Consider the following 25,600-nt stretch of genomic DNA (forward strand, 5'->3'; position numbering starts at 1 on the left):
ATTTGATAAGGAACCATGGAAGAAAGTCAAAACAACTTCGCAAAACATGCAGGTCTCATGTTGTGAATGAGCTGCAGACTCCTCTGGGACATAAATCCCTTCATTTCACTTGATACATGTCTGTTCAGAGACCTGCCAAAAGAGAAATGTGCTATTAAGTGAATCATGTTCAACTGCTCTAAACTTCTTTAGATTCCTTGAAATCTGAGCATCTCAGTTTACCACAGTGGCTGTGAAAAACATGGTCTGAAATTACAAGGCTTCCTTGGAAAAGCAGTTGTGCAACAAATTGGAAAGTTTCAGTGACAAACTCGAGGATTTCAGTGACAAATTCAAGTGTTTTTGTAAAAAATGAGAGAGTTTCAGTGACAAATTCAAGGGTTTTTGTAAAAACTCGAGGGTTCGAGTGACAGACTCAAGGATTTCTGTGACAAACTCAAAGACTCCAGTGACAAACTCAAGGATTTCTGTGACAAACTCAAGGGTTTTTGTAAAAACTCGAGGATTTCAGTGACAAATTCAAGGGTTTTTGTAAAAACTCGAGAGTTCCAGTGACAAACTCCAGGGTTCTTGTAAAAACTCGAGTGTTGCAGTGACAAACTCCAAAGTTTCACTGCCACTTGAGGGAGCTCAAAGATAATTGTCCTTGCAGAGCCACCTGGAGTTTCCTGATTCCAGGGGGACAATTTCTATCCACAGGTCAAAGAGATAACTTTGGGGAGCAAAGCCAAATCGAGTCTGGGGTTGTGTTTATCTTGTTCTGTGTAACATCAGGCTCTTCATCAGAGAGTGAGAAATTACAGCCATGCACCCAGAATATTTGACAGGAGCAAAAGAAAGTTTTCCATTTGCTAATTCCCAGTGTTTGTCTTTCCCCCAGCCACCTCCACCTTCCCCTTGGCTGTCTGTGATGTTCCTGTGAGCTCAGCCCTGACTGCCACCTGCATTGCATTGAGTGTTTACATCCCAAATAAATACAGTGGCCTGCTCTTAAACTCAGGCTTTAGAATGTTGGTTACAGATGCAGTTGCTGCCTCTCCATAAATCAGAGCACTTGAATTGCCAAATGCTGTGGGTAACAGCAGCAAATGGAGGAAATGCTGTGGACAGGACTTTATGGGGGCCATAAAACACTCGTGGCCTCCCCTCCTTGCACAGATCAGGTGCAGGGAGCACTCAGGACAGCAAACACTCCCAGGAAACGAGGAAGAATTTCAGGGTTCAGCTGCTCAGAGTCATTGCTGCCTCTGGGGAGAGGCTTCAAAACTGCAGTGAAGCAGGAGCTGTGTTCCACATGATTAAATTGGCTCCACCATCATTGCCCCATTATCCATTTTCTAAAGGAAAATTCTCATGCTTTCCCCCCCAAAGGGTGAGGGATCTGTCATACACAGGCATGCAAACAGTTTTTAGTCCCTCCACGTGCTGAGGAATGGGTTATTACAAACCTCTGTGTCTCACTCAAACATTCCTGGGTGTTTGTGCACCATCCCAGGTCTGACTTGTTCAAAGTGCTGGGAAGAGGCTGAGGAAGCTTTTCTGCCCCACAAATCTCTCTGAGAGCAAAGATCCTGGCCTGAGGAAGCTCCTGTGGCTGGGAGGATCCAGTGCTGCAGCAAACAGCTCCTGCCTCTGCTGAGTGCCACGAGCACGAGCGGGGTGGGTTTATGGCTCCTGGTGTTCATATTGCTCAATATTGCTCTGATCCTTCCTGAAACTCACAGCTCTTCCCGAGGGCAGCTGCTGCCAGGCTCCTTCTCCAAAGCCAGCTCAGGTCATGGAGTGAAAACACCCCCTGGAGAGTGTAGGAGCACCATTAATGATGTGCAGCTTCTCAGCCAAGGCAGGAGTGCCAGGAGATTTTTCTGATGTTCCAGGCCAGGCTGGACAGGGCTTGGAGCAGGCTGGTCCAGTGGAAGGTGTGGGATGAGATGATTTTAAGGTCCCTTCCCACCCAAACCAGTCTGGGATTCTGTGATTCTGGGAATCCAGAGGGCTGTGGGGACTGTACCTGAATTTCTGGGTAACGCTTGAACTTGACTTTGTGCACAACTTTCCCTTTGTGCCTGTTTTCCTCAGGACACACAAATTCCTGGTGGACTTTAACAGTGCTAAGTTCTAAAAATCCCCAGGTTATTTGGTGGAAATACTGAACAACAGCAGTTCCTGAGAGCCACTGAGCATTTCCTGGATAGTTCATCTTTGAAAAGATGCCTTCTCAAAACATCTACACTTCCTAAAACTCTCCTGTTTCTTCCAGCAGGATGGACATGAAGGGTTTGGGACATGAAGGGTTTGGGACATGAAGGGTTTGGGGACATGAAGGGTTTGGGGACATGAAGGGTTTGGGGACATGAAGGGTTCCGGGACATGAAGGGTTTGGGGACATGAAGGGTTCCGGGACATGAAGGGTTTGGGACACAAAGGGTTTGGGGACACGAAGGGGTTCAGGACATGAAGGGTCTGGGGACATGAAGGGTTTCAGGACATGAAGGGTTCCAGGACATGAAGGGTTTGGGGACATGAAGGATTCCGGGACATGAAGGGGTTTGGGACATGAAGGGGTTTGGGACATGAAGGTTTGGGGACATGAAGGGTTTGGGGACATGAAGGGTTTGGGGACATGAAGGGTTTGGGACATGAAGGGTTCCGGGACATGAAGGGTGTCAGCACATGAAGGGTTCCAGGACATGAAGGGCTCCATAGCCCAGCCCTGGAATTTCAGAGGAAGCTCTGCTCCTGACTCAAAGGCTGGAGGGTGGTGCCACCCAGCCTCAGTGCCCTGGGAATGGAGGAAGTTCCCACCCTGGCCAAGGGCTCTGCTCCCCTGCCCTGGCTGAAGGCCAAGGAGAGCTCACTGTCACCAGGGCTCTGCTCCCCTGCCCTGGCTGGAGGCCAAGGAGAGCTCACTGTCACCAGGGCTCTGCTCCCCTGCCCTGGCTGGAGGCCAAGGAGAGCTCACTGTCACCAGGGCTCTGCTCCCCTGCCCTGGCTGAAGGCCAAGGAGAGCTCACTGTCACCAGGGCTCCTCGTCCTCTGCAGAAGGCGGTGCTGGAAATGGGGGCAGAGGGAGCTGCTCCCTGGCAGTGCCCCTGGCATCCCTGCAAACACAGGGACCATCCCTGGGGGACACCCCAGGCCTCCAGCTCCTCTCTCCAGGCTCCTGCAGCCCCTCTCAGCTCTGTTCTGTCCCTCAGTTCCTCCATTCCAAGGCACATCTCCTGCCAGGCTCCTGCTTTAGTCCTGCCCAAGGCCGAGCCTTTTCTGCACATCCAGCAGCTCCTCCTCAGGCATTTCCTCTGCCCTCGAGTGGCTGAACTCTGCTGGAGCCTTTCCAAGACCTGCCTGGGGTGGGCTGGATTTCTTTCCTTCTCTCTGCTGCAGCCTGGAGAACTTTCCAAGCAAACAATTTCATTCAGTGGTCCTGTTGTTCCCTGAGCTTGAATTCCTTTGCTGACACACCTGATCCCTCACTTTCAAATTCATTCCTCCCCTCAGTGGAATTCCGTCTCACCAGCTCTCCCAGGCCTTGGATCTGAGGGAATTCAAGTCAATTCTATCCCTGTAGTTGACATGGTTATGTTAAATATTCTCGTTGGGTTGAGATGGTTTAAAATAAAACCAAAAGTGAAAAATCACAATTATTCCAATAATCCTGAGTCATCTCCACATATCCAACTTTATCTCTGAGTATGAGGCTTTGCTTCATAACCCAAGAAAGTGATACCACAGGGAAAAAAATACAGAAAGCTCCAATTTTGAGGAAAAGAGAAAAGGTGGGAAAGGGGAAGCATAATAATTTCCTTATAGGCAAAGAATTGGAAACAAGCTGCAGAGTGGAGGAAAAAACCATTTCACAAGCTGATAATTCAAATTAGAGGACAAGAAATTCTGCCTAAGTATTTGTTAAAGTAAGGGGCTGGAGAGGGAGATGAAATGCAATTTTCTTTTTCATTTCCTTCAAAGAGTGAATGAGAAATTATTCTGCACAGAAAAAAAAAAATGCCCTGTGATGTAATTCTGAAAATATAGTGTTTCCTTTAGAAGCATCTTGCTCAACACTTGATTTCACAGTTTCACTGACAGATTACAATTCTTTGCATTTTTATATCCCTGACCTCCCCACCTTGTGGTTTCCAAGTGCAAACAATTTCCTCAATATTATTCATGGCCTGGGAGGAGGAAACGAGAGTTGTTCCCCGTGACTGACAAGTGAATAAATACAAGTGCTCCAGGTGAGGAACTGGAACACTCCCCTCACCTTTCCTGGCACCACAGCCAGCTCACCCCACTCAGGAAACGTGAAGGGAACTATTCCTAGCCCAGAGTTTCAAGGAAAGGTCATTCCAGCTTCCCTGGCTTGGAAAATTTGTCATTTCTTAGGGCACCTCCAGGACTCACCTCCTTCCCTCAAGGCAGGGAAATGGGGCTGTGCTTTCACCACCCGAGTCCGAGCTGCTCCTGGGCCCCACATGTCCTTGAAAAGGAGGAAAAGAACAGAATTCCTTGAAAAGAACCTGGTTTGAGCAGAAGGAAATGAGTGAAGCAAGTTCTCAGATGGTTTTAGTGGAGATTGTGCTGTGCTTGGAGAACCTTTCCCTCACAGCTTGGTTCATTTCTATATTTATTTACCTTTTCCATTTAGGCAAATCCTGAATTCCACCCAGCCCTTACCAGCAGCACAAGGAATGGATCCCAGAGATGTGGGAGCCACATGGGATTTCACCTCTCCCTGCTTCCAGTGGGAACAACACTCCCAATGATATCAATATTTAAATGACTGAATTGCACACATAAACCAATTTCTCCTTGCATGGGGGAGGAAATCCCACCATGCTGACCTGGCCATGGACAGCTCCTGTGGAATCTGCTTTGGTTACACACAGGGCAGCTGAAACCCTTTTGAACAACAAGTTCTTTGTCCTTTTAGAATATCCCAGAGTCCCTAAGGTTGGAAAAGGCCTCCAGGACCATCAGTCCAGCTGTTAACCCAGCACTAAACTGCATCCTCAGGATTTTTAAACACTTCAGGGATGGGGACTCCACCACTCCCTGCATGGCAACCAGGAAATGAAGTCAGATTAGAAGAAATTGAAGAGAAAATAAATGAAGTTTTCTTTTTCTCTCTTATCTGGAAGGCAAATACAGCTTTTGGGTTTTTTTGTTTTGGTTTTTTGTTTTTTTTCCTGGAAATTTGAGATCCACAACCACAAAGCATTCATAGAAAATACAGCTCCAAGTTCAAATATCTGACATCTGACAACAAGTGCCAAGGGCAAGGCTCTGGAAAGTGATAGGGAATGGAAAATGGGGAGGGAAAACTGAACTCAGGAAAGGGAACAGATAAAAATCCTGCTTTAGAGAGCCAGGCCAAGTAAGGACATCCCATCCTGCAGCTGAAGTGTTTGCTGCCTTGTCTGAGTTTGCTGGCAAAGCCTGAACTCACACTCCTTATGTTCCACTCCAACAATAGAGCTTTGGGGCAGCCTTGGCTGCAGCACCCCCAGCTGAATTCCCTGGGTGCAGCTGACATGGAGCCTGCTGGGAAAGGACCCTCATTGCCCCCCTGGGGCCCTGCCCAAGCCTGGTAACCACTGGGGTGCTTTCCTTGGCTCCTCTGAGTTTACATCCCCAGCAAAAGAGCAGAAACAACTGATGAGGGCCTTTATAGCTCCTTAAAATCTGATTATTGCAGGGAATTAGAGCCAGCAGATGCACTGGAGATAAGGGGTGGGAGGAGCACATCTGAGCCCTGCTCTGGTGCTGCTGGGGAGGAGGGATGGCACCTCCCCAAAACTCAGATCACAGCTCTGACACTCAGGGGCTCCAAATCTGCATCCTCAGGAGCCCAAACCCTTCTTTTCCAAAGTCACTTCACCAAAGTCACTCTGCAAATTGGTCAGAATTCATCAGCTTTGTGTAATTTTTTTGTCCAGAATTCACATGTTCAAGTTTTCCTTTTAAGGCTGCCTGTTCCTTCCCTGCTGAGCATTCCTGCCTCCAGCCCGAGCTGTCCCAACATCATTTCAGCTTCTGCTCCACACATTCCCAGCCCATTTTCCTGCACTTTCTGCTCACCAAGCAAAACTGGAGCTTTTCATAAGCTTCTTACACTGACACCTGAAAGAGCAGTGCTGCTGTCAGCACATTCCCAGCCTTTCTTCCCTGGGAATATTTCCCAGAGCCAGCCTCACACCCTGTGTGCCCCACAGGAAAAGTGATTTCCCCACCAAGCTGGAGGGCTGGGATTCTCAGGGAGTCCCACCCAGCAGAAAATGCCTGAGAGTGGCTGTGGGTGGTGTCCAGCAGCTCCTCCCTTGTGGCCAGCAACCTTCCCCAAACACCGAGCGCTTCCAGGAAATGGGAAACAAACACATCCCACAGCACTGGGTGAATCACTGCTCTCCACAGACTTCTTCAAGGAAATGAGGAAAAATAAATGAGTTCCAAACAGCATAATTGACTCCCTGGAGGCCTTGGCTGGGGGTCTGTCCTACAGCCACAGCATCCCAATCCCCATGGATGCAGTGCCTGGCCCAGTCCCACTTTGGGGCTGGAAGAAAAGCACCACCAACCAGCTCTGCTGACACAGCAGCCTGTGGTGGATCTGCAAGGAAACCTTTGTGCTGCTGCAAGGCTCTCCTGGTTGCTTTGTGCACTCTGCAGACAGATTTGGCAAGCAGGCATTGTTACCCTGGGATCCTCCTGCAGGGTTTATTCAGGGTGTTTAATACCTGCCACAGCCATCCTGCATTTCTCTGAGCTGGCACTAAATGCTGGCCCTGAAGTGACAATTTATGGTTGGTTCTGTTGGTTCAGGATAAGCCTCAAAGCCAATAATGGGTATAAAAGTGCCACTCCCAACGTGTCCCATTCCCAAAGTGCCCCATTCCCAACGTGTCCCACTCCCAACGTGTCCCATTCCCAAAGTGTCCCACTCCCAAAGTGCCCCATTCCCAAAGTGTCCCACTCCCAACGTGTCCCACTCCCAACGTGTCCCACTCCCAACGTGTCCCACTCCCAACGTGTCCCATTCCCAATGTGCCCCACTCCCAACGTGTCCCACTCCCAACGTGTCCCACTCCCAACGTGTCCCATTCCCAAAGTGCCCCATTCCCAAAGTGTCCCACTCCCAACGTGTCCCACTCCCAACATGCCCCATTCCCAATGTGCCCCACTCCCAACGTGTCCCATTCCCAAAGTGCCCCATTCCCAAAGTGCCCCATTCCCAATGTGTCCCACTCCCAACGTGTCCCACTCCCAACGTGTCCCACTCCCAACGTGTCCCATTCCCAAAGTGCCCCATTCCAAAGTGTCCCACTCCCAACGTGTCCCACTCCCAGGGCTTGGGGATGCTCCTGTGGTTGTTCCCATGACCTCTCAGCTAAGGAATAAGCCAGAAAACAAAAGGATAAAATGTCAGGAATTCCTTTTGAGATCAACAGCTGGGAAGGTGCTTTAGCCCCCAGACACTGCTGGCTCCATACCCAGGCTCTCTTTGGCTTGGAATCATGGAATGATTTGGGATGGAAGGGCCTTAAAGCTCATCCAGCCCCAAAGCCCCTCCACTGTCCCAGTGTCCAGCCTGGCCTCGGGCACTGCCAGGGATCCAGGAACAGCCACAGCTGCTCTGGGAATCCCATCCCAGCCCCTCCCCACCCTCAGAGGGAACAATTCCTTCCCAAGATCCCATCTCAATCTCTCCCCCTTTAGTTTAAAGCCATTCCCCCTGGTCCTGGCACTCCAGGGCCCTGCCCAAGGTCCCTCTCCAGCTCTTTCAGGCTCCCTTTAGGTCTTGGAATCCCCAATTAAATCTCCCCAGATCTTTCTCTTCTCCAGGCTGGACACCCCCAAACTTCAGCCAATAGTCTGGAAAAGTCTCCTGCAGCCAACTGCAGAAAAATGCACAACTATCCAACAGCTTCTCCAATTCTGCATTTTTAGTTAATTAAATAAATAAATTGATCAGGGAAACCCAAATTGCTTTATCAGCAAGACTGACCTGAACCAGACTCTCCTAAACTCCTGTCCCTTCCTTGCTTTGGAAAGGAAACACAGCAAATGGAAAGATGGAAACACAGCAAAAATAAAAGAAGGAAGAATTGATTTGGTTTGATTTTTTGGTAATGACCTTCTACCCCCTGACATTTCTTTTAACACACAACCTGCTTCTGTTTCCTCCTCCAGCTCATTGAAACCTTCTCTGACTGCAGTGATGGCACCTCCTGAGCCAGGCTTCTCTTGCTTTGTGTCAGAATTGTTTCCTGTTCCATTCACAATGAGCAATTGGATCATTCCTGCCAAAAAATCTGGGTGAGTTCAGCACAGGTGCTGTGACTCTTCCCCTGGGAGTGCCAGGCATTTCCTCTCCAGCCATGTGAAATATTAATATCACTCCCCTCCCTTTCAAGAGTCCTGCTAAGCAATGGCAAATCAAACCTAAATCAAATTTAGGTATAAATGAGGGATCTGCTGCCTCTCAAACCCCACCATCACCACAAATATGGCAAGCTGATCATTAGATTTAAGAAGGCTGGAAGAACAATTGATTAACAATAAATCTCTGACCTTTGGAGCTGTTGGAATCAGTCTAAGTCCCCCAGCAGCACCTTCTGAATGCAGGAAAGGATCCTGGGCCTGGCTGAGGTGTCCCTGTGCCTCCCAAGGGTGCCACTGCAACCCAGGAGTTTTCCATGGCCACCAATCCCCTGGGAAGGAAGGGGCTCTGGAGCCAGAGGTGAGCACAGCCAGAGGATCCAGCAGGGCAGGGCAGGGGCTCTGTGCTGATGGGAGCATTTCCCATGATTGTGCTGTAAATACCCTCAGCACTCACTCCCCTCCCATTGTTCTCCTCTGCAACCAAGGGCAGCCAGGATGAAGGAAAAAAGGAAACCAAAATGTCAATACAGGCTGGAGCTTTCTGCAGGGAAACTCTGCAATGGCTTGCACAGAAAAAAGGGAAAGTTCTCCCTTTTTCCTTTATCTAAGAATTTCCCTTAAACTTTCTCTATTTGTTTGGACAATTAAATACTCAATTAAAAATCCTTTCAGAGGGAAAGGTGGATGATATCAGGGATTCAGCCACAATATCACTTCAATCATGGGTTACATCTCTCTCACTAAATACACACATATATATATTTATTTATAATTTATATAGATGTGGCACTGTGGTGTTTGTGAACATAGCACCAATTTAAAGAGATCTATATTTAATAAAAATTTATAGCACCAGGCTCTTAACTAGCAGCAAATGATTTAATCTGGGATAATTTCATTCATTTCATCCATACAAATAGTTCAGCACATTCTGTAACACCAGTACCTGAAAGAATAAAATTCCACAAGTCTGAAGGCATTTTTTTCTTTGGAAAAAAAAAAAGCTAACAAACCCATCCTGGACATGGTTTTATATTCTAAGCCAAACCCCAATATTATGACTCAAATCCCTCCCTGGGAGGGTGGGGAGGGGCTGGGATGGACTCTCCAGAGCAGCTGTGGCTGCCCCTGGGTCCCTGGAAGTGTCCCAGGCCAGGCTGGGGCAGCCTGGGACAGTGGGAGGTGTCCCTGCCATGGCAGGGGCTGGGAATGGGAGATTCAAGGCCCCTTCCAACCCATCCAGTCTGGAATTCCATGATCCTGTGAACATTTGAAGGTACCAAAGGCTCATTTTCCAAGCCAGAACCACCTTTTAGACATTAAATAGACATTTAGACATGAAACTGTTCCCAATTTCATTTGCTGTCTCTCCTAAAAACTCTCACTGTGTGGGAAAACCAGCAAACATGAGTGCCCAAGGCAGCATTTCTGGTGCATTCCTCAGAGGAGCACAGGGAATGGTGAGCACAGCCCTGGTCACTCCATCTCTGGGATGGGGCTGTGATGGGGTGGGGCAGCTCTGCCAGATGCCACCAACTCCCTGCCTCTCCCAGGGATCAGAGTGGAAGAGCTTTGTCCCTGGAGTGCCTCCCAGGGCAGTGAAGCTGCTGGAAGGGCTGTGCCCCTCTGCTGCTCTCCACAAGCTGCTCTGGAGCCTGGCAATGTCTGCAAGCCCCCTGGGCAGCTGCTGGATGGATCCAAGGCACACTGAGCTCACAGCTCTCAGCCTACCCTTGGAGTTTGTGCAGGATCAACACTGCCAGGTACCCCAACACTCATGAAAAGCACCACACTGCCCACATTGAGCTCTGGAAAAGCTGATCTTTCACCAGGTTTTTACATCCAAATGTTCAGTTGGACTGCCCCATCCTCCTGCTGGTTAAGGCTCTGGAGAAATAAACACAGTGGTGCTGATACATTTCTTGAGAAAACAAGGCCATGTTTGTCCAAACACCGTGACTAATCCAGGGGAAAAAGATCCTTTTCTCAGAAGTTCTGGGAACACACAGCGATGCAGAAAAGAACAAAGGAGGAGTTATTGCTAATCATAACCAAGAAAATGAGATCATTGTGAGGTAATTCACTGATCAATGTGAGATGAAAGAAACCAAACCATGCATCAGTATGCAAATGAGATTTTATGTACATTAATTACTTAAAGAACTGGACATAGCTGCTCTGATGTTTTAATTCCATGTCCATCTATACTCAGTCTAAAATGCAATCCTGGTTGATTTTTAAGTCCCAGGATATATATACAATATATAAATACAATATATATATATACAATAACCAAATAAGAACTCTGCAATACAGACAAATCCCAATGTGGATTTTGATTTGTTCTGTGAAATAATTGTGGGGGTTCCTGAAGACTAACCTGCCTTTCCTGCTGGCAGGGGGCTCAATCTGCTTCAGCACCTGGTTACTAGAAATCCTGCAGAAGAGTGAAATTAAAAACTGCAAACTGTCATCACACACTTTATAGGGTGAGCTGAAAATTGGGTAATAGAATCCCAGAATCATTAAGGCTGGAAAAGATCTCCAACATTATCAAGTTCAATGAATAATTCCAATAATTCCATGAGTAATTTATGTAGCTACTGACATAAATACAGGCTGTAAGTGTTTAACTTTGAGCAAACCTTTAAAAAACCTGAGTACAAAAATTGTATGTGGAGATAAATGCCTCATTTAGGTTAAATAATCTCCCTGCAACACAAATTCTTCTTCTAACAGAATGAACAATAAATTCTACCTGTTTTCCACTCTAAATAACATCCCCAGCCACTCAAGGAAGCTCTCAATGAGGAATATTTTTGTGTTTTATTTTGTCTAAGAGATGTTAACAATTATGAAATCAATAATGTTGGGATTGCCTTTGGGGTGTGCCAGAGCAGTGACAGTGCAGGGCTGTCCCCACAGGGGTTTCTGACCCTTCTGGGTTTTGATGAACCTCAGGGCTCAGCATCCCCAGCTCCTGGCACAGGGCCCAGAGAGGGGACAGAGAGGGGACCCAGTGAGCAGGACATGGAAAATCCCTTCCTCTCTGAGGGGCCACTGTCACCTTGCAGAGAGGGGCGGCTGCTGACACAAAGCTGGGGAATTTTGGTGAGAATCCCTCTGCTGTCCTCACCTCATTTCAAACATCCCTGAGGCATCACCCCCCTGCTGTGCAAATATTTAATGCCTTCTCCAAACATTGTGCAACCAAACACCTCCCAAGTTATTGTGCTCTTGCAACCCTTTCACAGGACGTGCACTGAATCTTTACAGAACCAGTGTCAAAAAGTCAGCATTACAAGGGGATTTTTATTGCTATCAGGTAAGTAAATGTCAGCCCCAAACAAGTTCAAGTTTTGTGGGGTGAGGGGTTGTGCCTCCACATCCATCATCTGCCAGGAGTTCCACCTGAACAGTGCTGGAGGCTTCATTTCAGATTCCCATCTTTTAGGGATCTGCCCAAACATCTCTGGAGCGGCAGAAGTGCTGCAAGAGCTGTCCAACAACCAAACCTCCCAGCTGAGCTCCCCTGTGACAGCCAGCAAGCACTCCAGAAAGCAAATATTCCCCTCAGCAGCTCAGCTCCAAAGGGCTGCTTTAATTACTGTTTGTTTTGAAACAGGCCTGAGCATGATCCCCCACGCTTTTGTTACAGTTTCACAAGGCAACACGGCGATTTCAGGTTATTAACAGGGATTATTTACTGCCTGTGTTTATTCCTGGCTCTGGGTGATGGCAGCTCACTGGGCATGGAAGGGATTTGTTTGTCTGGAAAGGTTTCTCTGTTCCATAGCAGCTCCAGGATTCAAAGAGGTTTGCCAATGTTCTGTGCCTCTCTCCAACACCAGTATCACAGTGATCATCTGCCATGATTGACTCCCTGTTTATAATCCATGTCCTCTCACTTTCCTGCCCAAGGTCATGGCAGATTTATTCCAATTTCCTTGCAAAACAACATTTGGGGAAGTGCAATAAAAGAGGATCCTGTAAATGCTGACGTGCTTGGAGTTTCTGTGCTTCTCTGTTTCACTGGGTTCACGAGGGGATTTTTCTGTGTGGGGATGTCTGACACTGCAGAAATATTGCTCTGAGACAGTAAAAACACCAAAGTGAATGCAATGGGGCACTAAAGGTGACTTCACACCATCAACCCTCAGCCTGGAGGGGCCTCCAAGCAACAGCAGCACAAGTGCTGATGGATAATTCACTGGAAAAGTGGGAACAGCAGCTAAGAGAGTCACAAACCTCCTGCTGCCATTTCAAACGTGCAGGACCTTGGCACACATTTTAAACCCAACATAAAAATACACAAAATAATGCAAACAGCATCAAAGGCCTTACCAGACCTTGCTGGATGATTTAAATATTGTCCCCTAAAAGTCAAGTGTGGGGTCACCTAATTATGGCCTTCCAGTACCTGAAAGGAGCTACAGGAAAGATGGACAGAGACAATTTGCAAGGGCCTGGAGTGACAGAACTGCTGCTGACACAAAATACAAATATTTCTTTTTAAAAAAATCTTATCCATGATTTTAAAATAATCAGAAGCCTTCAAACCCAAATTTTCCTGGAAAAAATGAGCCTCACTAAATCAATACCCATATTTTATTCCTATAGGTAAGGTCAGTCCAGCAATGCATTAAAAGGTGAGCAATTCTTGATTTAGCTAGCAAAATATTCAGAGAGTAATTAGAAATAAATTCTTGGGATTAATTATTGAGAATAAATCCCAAATCAGTTAAAATCAAGTAAAAGTACTTGTTCATAACTACAACAAGATGGTGAAGTTAAAACTGGAAAAGTTGCACAACCAAATAAAGTGAGGTTTGTCCAAATTCACTGTATTAAATTACAGTCAGCTGGTAATGATTGTGAGCCCCTGAGGTCTGCTGTATACAGGGGATATAGAAATCGCCTCCAAATATGAAACTAATTAGGAATAATTGGCACTAAACAAGCACTGGATGTATGAAAAAGGAAAATGCAAACCTCAGAATGCCTTTCAGAGCCACTGCCTGAACCAAGCCTCGCTTCCAGTTGCAAAGGGTCCAAGTCACTGGGGCAGAAGTGTGATGCAAACCTTGGGAGCTTCCCAGAAGGTCCTGGCTCCTGCAGGGGATGGAGAAGGGGACAGGGAGAGAGGCTCTGAAGTGGAGCTGGCACCAGCTCCATCCTCCTTGGGGCTGCAGCAAATGATGTGGGATGAGAGGAGAAAACACTGTAAAGGACAAAACCTCCCTGCAGCACATTCTAATTCATCAGAATACACAGAACCATGGAATCATGGAATGGTTTGGGTTGGAAGGGACCTTAAACCCCATCCATCCCACCCCTGCCATGGCAGGGACACCTCCCACTGCCCCAGGTGCTCCCAGCCCCAGTGTCCAGCCTGGCCCTGGGCACTGCCAGGGATCCAGGGCCTGCCCACCCTCCCTGCCAGGGATTCCTTCCCACTCTCCCATCCAGCCCTGCCCTCTGCCAGTGGGAGCCATTCCCTGTGTCTTGTCCCTCCATCCCTTGGAAATAGTCCCACTCCATCCTTCTTGTAGCCCCTTCAGATTAGACCACGGTGAGGTCACCCCAGAGCTTCTCCAGGCTGAGCAATCCCAACTCTGCAGCCCTTCCTCCCAGCAGAGCTGCTCCGTGCCTCTGATCATCCTCGGGACTCACTCCAGCACGGGATGCATCCCCTCAGGGCAGGTAATTCACCTCAGCTCCTCTGGTTCAGCTCTGACACACGGCAGAGCTTCATTTCACCCTCACCAAAGAGCCTGAAGCAACCTTGGCTCTGGGAGGACGCACTTCCAGCTTTTAAGGGTCCAAAACCCTCCGAACTTAAAGGAAATACATTTCCTAAATGTTGTGGAAGCACAAAACCTTGTGCTTGTACACATTTACAAACATGCCCCAGCCTTGACCTGGACCTGTTCAGCACATGAACTTTTGTTTTTCCCAAGTCAAATTGTTTTGTAAATTCAGATGAACGGCAGATTAGGGCAGCGTGATCTCTGCGGCAGCGCAGGAAACTGCCCTGGGATTGTCCCTGCTCTGTCACAGGGGCTCCGCGCCCTTGTCACGCTGCCCCTGGGTTACTCACAGTCCCCGGGCTGCCCTCGGCAGGAAGGAAACTGCCCTGTCACTGGGACCGCAGGAAAAGGAGGAGAAGGCGAGGGGAAAGGAAGTGCATCCAGAGTCAGGGATGGGGGCAGCGGCCCAGGGCTCGCCTCTGAGCCTGGCATGTTCTTGGGACAAGCCGCATTTAGAGGCTTCTAGCTCTGTTTAGGAAACTCCCCCACCACGGAAGGCAGCGCAGCTGTGAGTGTGAAACCCCTGCGCAGGGCAGGTTCAGCTCCTTCCCCGGGCAGCGTGAGCAGGAGGAGCCGCTCCCCCCGCACCCTGCGCCGAAGGTTCCTCCCCGGCCATCCCCGCTCGCCTTTCCCTGGAGCGGCGCTTCCTGCGCTCCCACGGCAGCCTCGGCGCTCGCCCCGCACCCGGCGCGCTGCGGGAAGGGCACGGCAGGACACGGCTGGCACTGCCCGGCCCCTCCCGGGGCCAGGGAGGGCAGCCGGCCTCGGGACTCCATCTGACACGGGCATCGGCGCTGCCGCCACTGCGAGGATAAACGAGAAAATGTTGGTTTCTTCCAGAAAAATGTTGGAGACAAACATGGCATATGTCACAATAAGGAAAAAAATCATCCTTCAGCTAGCCTTGGCACCAGGCAGGGACACCTTCCACTAGTCCAGGTTGTTCCAAGCCCCCTCCAGCCTGGCATGAAAAGATACAAACTGTTAATTACAGAACCTATGTCAGGAGGGAAACTCCTAATCAACAAATTCAGGAGAGTTAGCTGGGTGACATAAAAAACTGTAATAAAGAGTGATATTATACCTTTACTGTAATAACTCTTTCCCTCACTTAGGAAAGCCTCAGAAATACTAAACTTCCAGTTCTGTGAAAAAGCATTCCAGTAATAAAAAGAGACTTTAAGCTCCACAGGAGACAGTTTGAGTTCTTAAGCAGAGTTTGGATTTAGTTTTGATTTACTTCTCTGAGGTCCCAGCCCAGAAACCTGCCCCGATACTCATGCAGAGCACAAAAATAGATTCCCAGCTGCACATACAAACCCCAGTCTGCTGGGATGGTAATAGAGCAGGTCATTAAAAAGCAGCTTTTTTAACACAGGAAGTGCTGCAGCCTTTTACATTTTACCACATTTGGTCTCTCCAAAGGAGATGCTTCCAGGAGGAGCAAGGCAACAAGCCCACTTGTGTCCCAAACATCATTTTAAGGGAATCTGGCTGCTCTCTCTGTTGATTTCCTTCATGTTACCAAGACATGACTATACTGGTTCCAAACACTTCACCAAGTGAGATTTATCCCAGAGATGAATGCTTCTTGTGCATTGTATTTGGAATATTTCAGCTGTGTCCCAGGCAAAGCGTGCCATGGTCTGAGCAAGGCTCTGGACTTTTGGGAGATGTTGAGTTGTGGTAATGCTGAGAAGGAGCTAAGTGTGTTTTTCCAACCATTACCTGTGTGTGCTCTGATCTGTGTCAGGATTGTACATCTGGCTCAAGCTGCAGGCTCCCTTCAGACAAATCCTGTGACCCTCAGTGCCCCTGGCTCCTCTCAGAACCCCTGGTCCTGCTCCAGTTCCAGCAGGAACTGGAATCCTTTCAGGTCCCCCCTGGCTCCCAGCCCTCCTTGAGCACCCCGAGTCCCCCTTCACCTCCTCTCAGAACCCCTGATTCCCCCTGATTCCCCCTGGCTTCCCTTAGGACCCCTCAAATCCCTCTGACCCCCCAGAACCCCTGGTCGCCCTCAAGCTCCGCTGGCTCCCCTAAACCCTTTGGCTCCCCTAAACCCCTGGTCCCCCTGGCTGCCCTCCAAGTCCTCAGTCCCCCTCAAATCCTCCTGGTTCCTCACAGAATCCCTGGTCCCCATCAAGTGCCCCAGGCTCCCCTCAGTACTGACACCCCTCAAATTCCCCTGGCTCCCCTTGGTACCTGACACCCCTCAAATTCCCCTGGCTCCTCTAGGAAGCCTCAGACCCCCTCAAACCCCCCCTGCCTCTCCTCAGCACCTGACACCCCTCAAATTCACCCGACTCCCCTCAGAAACTTCAGACACTCTCAAACTCCCCTGGCTCCCCTCAATATCCCGGTCCCTCTCCTCAAGCCCCCCTGCATCTTCAACCTCCGTATCCCCAGAACGCCCCGGTTCCCCTCAGCCCCCGGCTCCCCCCAGCCCGCGGGGCTCCGGGGTGGGAGGGCTGAGGGAAGGGGAGTCGCCGCCGGGCCGGGCCCTCCGGCGGGCGCTGGCAGCGGGCGGAGGGCGGGCGGGAGCAGCGGGCCGGGCCCCGCTATTTGTACGGGAGCGGGGCCGAGCCCGCCCCAGTGCCCGCCGCTGCCCGCACCATGCCGGGGCTCCGCGCCCTGCCGGGGCTCCGCGCCTCACCGCCCGCTCTGCTGCTGCTGCTCCTCGCGCTCGCCTTGCCCCGGGGCAGCCTCGCCGTGCAGCAGCTGGAGCCCGGCAGCCGCTCGGCCGCGGCGGCGGCGCGGGTGGCCCTGCAGTACCGCAACTTCCAGGCGGGATCCCTCGGCGGGCTCAGGGCGCTCGGGCAGGTCCGCAAGGCTACGCTGAAGGTAAGCGGGGAGCCGGCGGGCTGTAAAGGGGCGCTGGGAAAGTGCAATTAACAGTAATTATTACATTACTACTGGTGTATGTAACTGAGATTAGCGCGTTCCCACGCACGGCACCGGGCACCCCACTCCCGCGTCCCTCAGGAGCCGCTGCCCCATCCTCGGGGACAGCCGGGTCCCCGCGGGGACCGCTGTCCATCTCCCCTTCCTCAGGGACCGCAGTCCACCTCCCCTTCCTCAGGGACCGCTGGCTGTCCTGAGGGACCACTGTCCATCTGTTCCTTCCTCAGGGACCCCTGGCTGTCCTCAGGGACTGCTGTCCATCTGTTCCTTCCTCAGGGACACCTGGTTCTCCTCAGGGACTGCTGTCCCACAGCCCCGTCCCTCGTGGGACCCCTGGCTCTCCTCCGGAGCTGCTGTCCCGCAGTCCCTCCCTCATACCACAAGCTTCATCTAAAGGTGATGCAGTTCCCACCAGAAAATACACTGTAATTTTTAAAAAAATCACGTGGAATTGAGGTGGCAGAACGGGACAGGAGTCCCAGAGAGGAGCAGCTACGGGGACAGAGCCTTCCTGTCATGGGGAGCTTACCGGGGATGCTCAAGGTCATACTGGGGTGCAGCCCTTCTCCTCCTCCAGGTCTGGGGGATTTTTGCAGCTTATTCAGTTTCTGAAAGTACAAGATCAGGCGAAAACTTCTGGGGAATGTTTGTCCCGGGCTGTAGATCCGGGAAGGAACGCATCACCTTCCTGGAGAGCCGAGGGATGGGATTTAAATCCAGCCCTGTGCTCCTGCTGCTGGGCAGCTCCTGAGAGCAAGGGCTGCTTGTTCTGGGTTCCCAGAAAAATAAATTCTGGGTCCTGGATTCTGCTGGGCAGCTCCTGAGAGCAAGGGCTGCTTGTTCTGGGTTCCCAGAAAAATAAATTCTGGATCCTGGATTCTGCTGGGCAGCTCCTGAGAGCAAGGGCTGCTTGTTCTGGGTTCCCAGAAAAATAAATTCTGGATCCTGGATTCTGCTGGGCAGCTCCTGAGAGCAAGGGCTGCTTGTTCTGGGCTCCCAGTGTGAGGTGCCAAAGGCAGCACTGGATTCCACTGGATCCTTTCCAGGATCTGAAGATCTTCCACCACTTGTCCTGTGTAGCTCCTACAACTGAGTAAGAAGGTGTAGTGTTAAATCTCCCCTTTCAAAAAAGATATTCCAAACCAAGCAGGAATATCTGGGATGCATGAATTAATGCAGCCCTTGTGTTGTAGAGATTATTGGGTGCTGAGCATGGAAGTGCTCCTGGGATATTGAAGTTTTCCTGTGAAATTGCTACAAACACCTATGAGAGGAATTCTCTGTTATTTTATACTCTCCAAAAGGATACATGCTCCTTCTGTATTTCCTGGGCACTTTGCATATGTCTACATGTAAATATTTCCTTCTAAAAACACATGTGCCTGGCTGAAGAATAAGTGAATATTTGTGGGGAGGGAAAGGGGTTTTTGCACCCCCTGTCAGCCACCTGTCTCCTCATACAGGAAGGAAAATAACTGGCTCATTATGGAGAAGAAATTGCTCCTTATTTCCCTTATTTCCTCAGTGCTGGGTGCTGTAGGAGCTCCCTGGAACCACTCTCTGCAGTTTATTTCCTCCCCCATTTTTTTTTGGTTTTTTGCATACTCTGTGAAAACAAGAGGAGAAATGCACGAAAAGTGGGCACTTCCTTCTTTCCTGTCCTCCCCTGGAAAAAAATGAAAAGCATTTCCTGCAAGGAATTGGCTGTATTACGTGAAGGCAAGGGGCAAAAACATTGGGATTTGGGTATTTTTTAGGTTTGTCTGGTTTTTAATTATTTTTGAAAGTGGGCTAATTTCCTATTGGTTACTCTATTACTGGATCTCATAAAATCAGGATAATTTTTAGTGGAATTTAATAATGAGCACTGTAATTTAATACCAACTTTATTAGCCCACGAGCTGGTGAAACTGGTAATTGGAAACAGGACTGGGAACTCTCTGAGATGGGAAAGATCTTCCAAGTTCAGGTAAAATGAGACCTCCTTTCCTGGCAGCAAAATGCCAAACCTGGAATAATCCTTACCTTGCTGTTGGATGCAGATGGTTTTTGTTGTCCTTTAGTTTTTCTTGACTGAGGATCTTCTAGGAAACAGCAGCTCCTGGAGTTGTTTAAAACAGACTTTTGATAATGAAGCATTAGTTTCATTATGCTTATTATTATTCATTCTTCATTCTTATTTCATTATGCTTATTATTATTCATTCTTCATGCCAGATGAAGATGCCAGAATTTAAAGGGAAGCTTTTGGGAGCAGTGCCCTGTCCCAGTCTGAAATCCTAATTCAGGAGTAGGGAGGTGAGGAGGAAAGGCAAAGGTGACCTCATGCAAGATTTGCTTATACTGGACTAGAAAATCCAGTTTTCAAACACCCAGGTGGACATTTCACAGCCTCAGCTGGACACAGCAGCACCAGCACAGCTCTGCTCCCTGGTACCAGCAATGAATTAGAAATGTTCCACCAGTGTCCAGCAGTCAGAGCCCCACGCTGGCTGGGAAAGGCAGAGCCCATGGCAGGGGCAGCTCTGACTCCTTTTCCCAGCTCAGTCATCCAGGCAAAAACTGATCCCAGGGGAAAATCCTGTGGGGAAACAGAGGGGAAGTGCAAACTGATAGCAAACTGATAGCAAACTGATTGCAAACTGATTGCAAACTGATAGCAAACTGATTGCAAACTGATTGCAAACTGATTGCTCGGGGACCTGCAGTGAAGCTGCTCTGAAATTGCTGTTTTGGCCTTCCCAGGACTCAAAATCTGTCAGGAAAGTTGCAGTAATTTGGAGCCCAGATGTAAAAGAATCCCGTGACCCAGATATTGAGTGGAAAAATGAATTACTCATTTGTTTTCTTCTCTTTTTGGACACTTTTATCTTTGGCCGCTTCCCTGGGGGTTGCCAGACACCCTGAGCTCTGCTCAGCCCACACTCTGGCATTGGGTAACAGCATTTGGGGATGGGACTGGGGGAAAATGGTGGAAATAAAAGTTTTCCTTCGGGACTGCAACACTTCTGTACAATTATTTGGTACCCAATGGAGTTTCTCCCCTCTCCCTGGCGAGCTCAGGAAGCCTCAGGTGTTCACACCAGACTCAATATTTGTTCTAGCTGTGTAGCATCATTTGAAAGCTGTCCAGGCAGCAGTAGTAGGGTGGTAGTAGCTACTAGCAGTACTGTGGGGGAGTTGTTGCAAATCAGGAGGGAATGCCTGCTTCAAAACCCCCAGAAACAGAGAATTCTGTGCTCTTTTAGAAAGGTCCTGCTGACTATTGCAGCTCCTCTCTCCTGCATGGTACACAGGAGCAATCCTGGGTCACTGTAAAAATCCCCAGATTTCACCAGGTTAGGGGTGTTATAAACCATAGCAATAACACCTCTTGGGTGGCTTTACAGCAGTCAGAATCTTGGACTTAAATGTGGTTATTGCACGAGGTGAGACCCTTCCAAACCTAATTCCACTGCAATCACTCCTTCTTTGGTGACCCTGCATTTCACAAAGTCCCTTTCACTACTCTGCCCAGCTCCCACTGTGACTTCCAGGACAGTGCTTGAGGCCATACACAAAAAGGGCAGAAGGGCAGAAGGAGTTTGCAGAGAAGAAAGAAATTATCAGAAAGTCTGAGCTCATCCTCTCTGTTTCCTGCACCTCCTTCATGGTGAGGTTTGGCTTCACACTGGACTTGCCTCATCCTAAAGCTCCAGGAGGAGATTTTAATAAAACAGAGTGACTGAAGCAATGGTTTACCTGCATTTCCCAGCTCTCTGCAGGTGCCACAGGCAGGTGCTGAGCTGAGGATCTGCTCTGGGTATGAATCTCCGCTCACCTGGTACCATTGGACATTTCCTGGGAAAAGTGCTGGGAACAGGGAGGCTCAGGGTCAGATAAATAACACACAAAGGTTGGCTTTGGGTCCTGCCAACAGCTAGAATTGGACTTCAACACCAAGAAGGACTAAAAATCAGTGATGCTGCACTCCAAACCAGGGAATTTCAGAAGGACCTTCCCTCCTCAGAGCTCCTTGCAGCACATAAGGTTTTAATTCCACTGCTGGCCCCATCTTCTCTCTTCCAGAACATCCCAGAGTCTGGCCACAAGTATTACCTGCAGTTCAGCACTGAGGACTACAGGACTGGGGTGAGTTCCTGCTCTTCCTCCTCAGCCTGGGCATCAAATCCACCCCAGCAGCTCCAGAACAGGGCCATGTGTGTCCCAAATGGATCTGCCACCATGGAAAGGCCTTGCTGCTCCTCCCTGCCTGTCTTTGCCCCAGGGCTCACCTGAGTGATCACCAGGCCTCAATCCCTAAGGGAATTCTTGCTCAAGTCATTGAGGCAACCAAAGGCCCGAGTGGAACTGTGCAGTGGCCCAAGCTGGGTGACAGTGTGACAGTGACAGTGTGGGCCCTGCTCCCCTTCTGTGCTCCCCATTCCCCCTCTCAGGTCCCCATTTTCCTGCTGCCCACACCCCAGAATGGGAATCAGGAGTTGACAGCTCCATGGTCTTTCCAATTCTACCCCCCTCCATTCACTCTGCCCCAGCTGTCAGCAGCATTTTACTGCTCTCTTCCTTCACACACACTTTGTGGAATTCAAATGATTTTTAGAACTTACTGTGAAGCCTTAGATTATTTTTGTTTCAAAGCTGGCACAATGAAAGTCCCTGTTATCAATTAATGTTGTTTTTTGAGCTCTCACAAACATATTTCCAGGATGACTTAGAGCATTGTCATGTCCTGAAAGCAGGACAAGCATTAATTAAAACCTTCTGTTAAATCCCTTTAGCCTTGTGGTTTTAACCTCGTTCCTGGAGAAAAGACAAATAAAATCCTCCTTGACACTTTCCTAATCCCTGAACAGCTTCATACGAAGAGTGAGTTGCTGGTAGATAAAATCTTGATTAAAAGACCAGTTTTAAACTCTCCCTTGACAGGAAGAAGCTGGGAACTGCCTGGCTACAGTGCTCTTTCCAAAGAAAAAGTCTCGTCCTGTTGTCAGCATCAAGTGCTCCCACACCAAAGACCAGAAGGAAATCCAGGAGGAGGACAACACATTTTACCAAAGGATCAGGCACCAAAGCAAGCCAATAACTGCAAACAACATTCCAGGTATATTCCTCCAAATTCACCTGTATTTCACTTTATCTCAAAGGGCAGGAAGGACAGCAGCATTTGGAAAGGAGACACATTGCTGACAGCAGCACCCCCAGCCCCTCCTGCTGTCACAGCACTCCCACCTGCCCAGGGGTTTTTGGAGAACAGAGCCCCTCTGGATTTACCACTGGCACTCAGCCCCATCCTGTGAGGGTGGTTTGGGTTTAAAGCAGCTCCACACCATTTCCAAGTCCAGTCAATGCAGATTGTCCTCCAGGAATAACAAGTGCCCAAACCCACACACCTCCCCAGCTGTGGTTGGAAACTCACTGAGGATGACCAACACAATTTTCCATCCTGGAAAAATCCCATCTTTTCTCCCAGCTGGGTAAGGACTCCCATTACTGGGGATTTTTGGGTTTCTCACCTCATCATGGGGATCCCTCTCTTGGCAGTATCAGCTGTGCCACATTTCATACTCCCCTGGGGCTGCAGGTTCAGCATCATCCCCCTCCCTGTGACACATCAGAGGGAGGAGCCCCATGCAGGAATGCTGCTGTGCCAGGCAAAACTGCTCTGAGGTCCATCATTCTTCTGCTGCCCAGCCAGAATTAATATTATTTTCTCTTTCTCCTTGCCTTGCAGACAGCTATGGCAACATCGAGCCTGCCCTGGAGCCAGTGTGGGCTCTGGCTGTGGCTGGCAGCAGCTCCATCATGTGGGAAAAGTCCACAGAGACCTTGGGATACTTCCTGGCCCAAGTGAAGTCTGTGAGGCAGTGGGTGAGTGGGGCAGGGGGCCAGGGGCAGCACTGAGCCCCCTCTGAGGGTGTTTCCCCAGATCCCAGGGCCTGCTCCTCACCAGCAGCTCCACCTCTGCACGAGCACTTCCCCAGGTTTTGCTGGGAAAATTGTCCTGACTGGATCTGCAGGGGAGGCTCTGCAGGGGCTGCAGTCCCTGAGCCTCTGCCCCTGCTCACACCCCGTCTGGGCAGCAGCTCCAAGGCTGCAGCACATCCAGAGCACTTCCAGAGCCCTCAGCCAGCTGGGATCCACGGGCAGCATCCAGCTTTGGCTCCTCAGCTGTTCAGCATCTCTGTGGAGGAAAGGTTCCTGTAATTCTCAGATGTAATTGAGGGTTAAATTCAATTAATTAGCACCTGGTTTCAGGGCAGACAGGCTGCAGAGCCACACAGCTCTTGGTGTCCTCAAACATTCCATGCAGGAATTGCTAATTCCATCTTTCCACAATCAAAACCCATCTGACTGCAGCCAGCAACCACAGCCACGGGGCCCTGCTCACCTCCTTCCCCGAGCTCCAGTAAATCACAGCAGACATTGGATTTTAACAATATTAAGCTGTGTTCCTGATAATTCTTCCCTTTTTCTACACCTGCCCAGATCAGGAAAGACGATTTTATTGAGTTTGACTACACGGTGCTCCTGCATGAAATGCCAACCCAGGTAAGGAAGTGCACGTGAACAACCCCTCCTGCAGCAGGGGCTGAGCTGCACCAGGATGGGGCTGAGCTGGGCCAGGATGGGGCTGAGCTGGGCCAGGATGGGGCTGAGCTGGGCCAGGATGGGGCTGAGCTGGGCCGGGATGGGGCTGAGCTGGGCCAGGATGGGGCTGAGCTGGGCCAGGATGGGGCTGAGCTGGGCCAGGATGGGGCTGAGCTGGGCCGGGATGGGGCTGAGCTGCACCGGGATGGGGCTGAGCTGCACCGGGATGGGGCTGAGCTGCACCGGGATGGGGCTGAGCTGGGCCGGGATGGGGCTGAGCTGGGCCGGGATGGGGCTGAGCTGGGCCAGGATGGGGCTGAGCTGGGCCAGGATGGGGCTGAGCTGTGTCAGGATGGGGCTGAGCTGGGCCAGGATGGGGCTGAGCTGCACCAGGATGGGGCTGAGCTGGGCCAGGATGGGGCTGAGCTGGGCCAGGATGGGGCTGAGCTGGGCCAGGATGGGGCTGAGCTGGGCCAGGATGGGGCTGAGCTGCCCCGGGATGGGGCTGAGCTGTGCCAGGATGGGGCTGAGCTGCACCAGGATGGGGCTGAGCTGGGCCAGGATGGGGCTGAGCTGCCCCGGGATGGGGCTGAGCTGGGCCAGGATGGGGCTGAGCTGGGCCAGGATGGGGCTGAGCTGGGTCGGGATGGGGCTGAGCTGGGCCGGGATGGGGCTGAGCTGCACCGGGATGGGGCTGAGCTGGGCCAGGATGGGGCTGAGCTGCACCGGGATGGGGCTGAGCTGGGCCAGGATGGGGCTGAGCTGGGCCAGGATGGGGCTGAGCTGGGCCGGGATGGGGCTGAGCTGGCCCGGGATGGGGCTGAGCTGGCCCAGGATGGGGCTGAGCTGCACCGGGATGGGGCTGAGCTGGGCTGGGATGGGGCTGAGCTGGCCCAGGATGGGGCTGAGCTGCACCGGGATGGGGCTGAGCTGGGCTGGGATGGGGCTGAGCTGTGCCCGGGATGGGGCTGAGCTGGCCCAGGATGGGGCTGAGCTGCACCGGGATGGGGCTGAGCTGGGCCAGGATGGGGCTGAGCTGGGCCAGGATGGGGCTGAGCTGCACCAGGATGGGGCTGAGCTGCACCGGGATGGGGCTGAGCTGCCTCAGGATGGGGCTGAGCTGGGCCAGGATGGGGCTGAGCTGGGCCAGGATGGGGCTGAGCTGGGCCAGGATGGGGCTGAGCTGGGCCACGATGGGGCTGAGCTGCACCGGGATGGGGCTGAGCTGGGCCGGGATGGGGCTGAGCTGCACCGGGATGGGGCTGAGCTGCACCGGGATGGGGCTGAGCTGGGCCAGGATGGGGCTGAGGAGCTGCCCCAGGATGATCAGATCTGTGTTCAAATCCCTCTCCAGGAAATCATTTCCTGCCACATGCGCCTGACGTGGCTCCCCGGGCAGCCCCTGAAGGTGAAACATTTCTGTGCTCCCGAGGGCCACGGTGCAGAGCAGGGATCTGGGGCAGAGTCTGGATCAGCTGCTGGGCCTTCAGCTGAAAAGGGAGCCAGTTTTTAAGTGAAATCCTCACTTTTGTGGATATGGATGCAGTCAGCAAATCCGTGTGCTGACAGACCTGGAGCTGGGATGGTCCTCCCGTGCAAGGCAGTGACTGGGAGTGGTTTCACTGATTGTTCTGTGCCAAAATCCATTCCTGTCACTTCTTCAACGGCGAGATTCAAGTTCTGCAGCTCTGCCTGAACCCTCTGCTACTCCATATATACACAGATGAACATACAGCAGTTGATTTGATGTCACTAATTAACTGTTACTTAACAGTTTGTAAACAAAATTAATATATTTGGATACAAATCATGAGCAAAGTGTTAGTCTGTCACTGAGAGATTTGCCTACTAATCTTTTGCCATGTTTTGGGCTAGAATCATGCTGATTTTTAACTCACATCTCCAATAAACCAAATGCCATCA

The 25,600-nt window shown here is 50.5% G+C and overlaps 1 protein-coding gene and 1 long non-coding RNA gene across 2 annotated transcripts; one reads left to right on the plus strand and one right to left on the minus strand.

Annotated features, from left to right (window-relative positions):
* Positions 1 to 10,319: 10,319 nt before the first annotated feature.
* On the minus strand, positions 10,320 to 13,700 carry LOC143694907 (uncharacterized). The gene is made up of 3 exons (XR_013183725.1): positions 13,372 to 13,700; positions 10,760 to 10,816; positions 10,320 to 10,374 (listed from the first exon to the last, which is right to left on the minus strand). It is a non-coding gene; the product is annotated as an uncharacterized LOC143694907 (long non-coding RNA).
* Positions 13,701 to 16,672: 2,972 nt separating this feature from the next.
* On the plus strand, positions 16,673 to 25,600 carry LOC129124321 (ovocalyxin-32-like). The gene is made up of 6 exons (XM_054639236.2): positions 16,673 to 17,030; positions 21,158 to 21,220; positions 22,016 to 22,190; positions 22,821 to 22,957; positions 23,576 to 23,638; positions 25,032 to 25,600. Exons 1-6 carry the CDS (start codon positions 16,803 to 16,805, stop codon positions 25,188 to 25,190), a joined length of 825 nt encoding a protein of 274 aa, XP_054495211.2. The 5' UTR covers positions 16,673 to 16,802; the 3' UTR covers positions 25,191 to 25,600.

This window comes from Agelaius phoeniceus, chromosome 10 (assembly GCF_051311805.1).
Source record: "Agelaius phoeniceus isolate bAgePho1 chromosome 10, bAgePho1.hap1, whole genome shotgun sequence".
NCBI classification, from domain to species: domain Eukaryota; kingdom Metazoa; phylum Chordata; class Aves; order Passeriformes; family Icteridae; genus Agelaius; species Agelaius phoeniceus.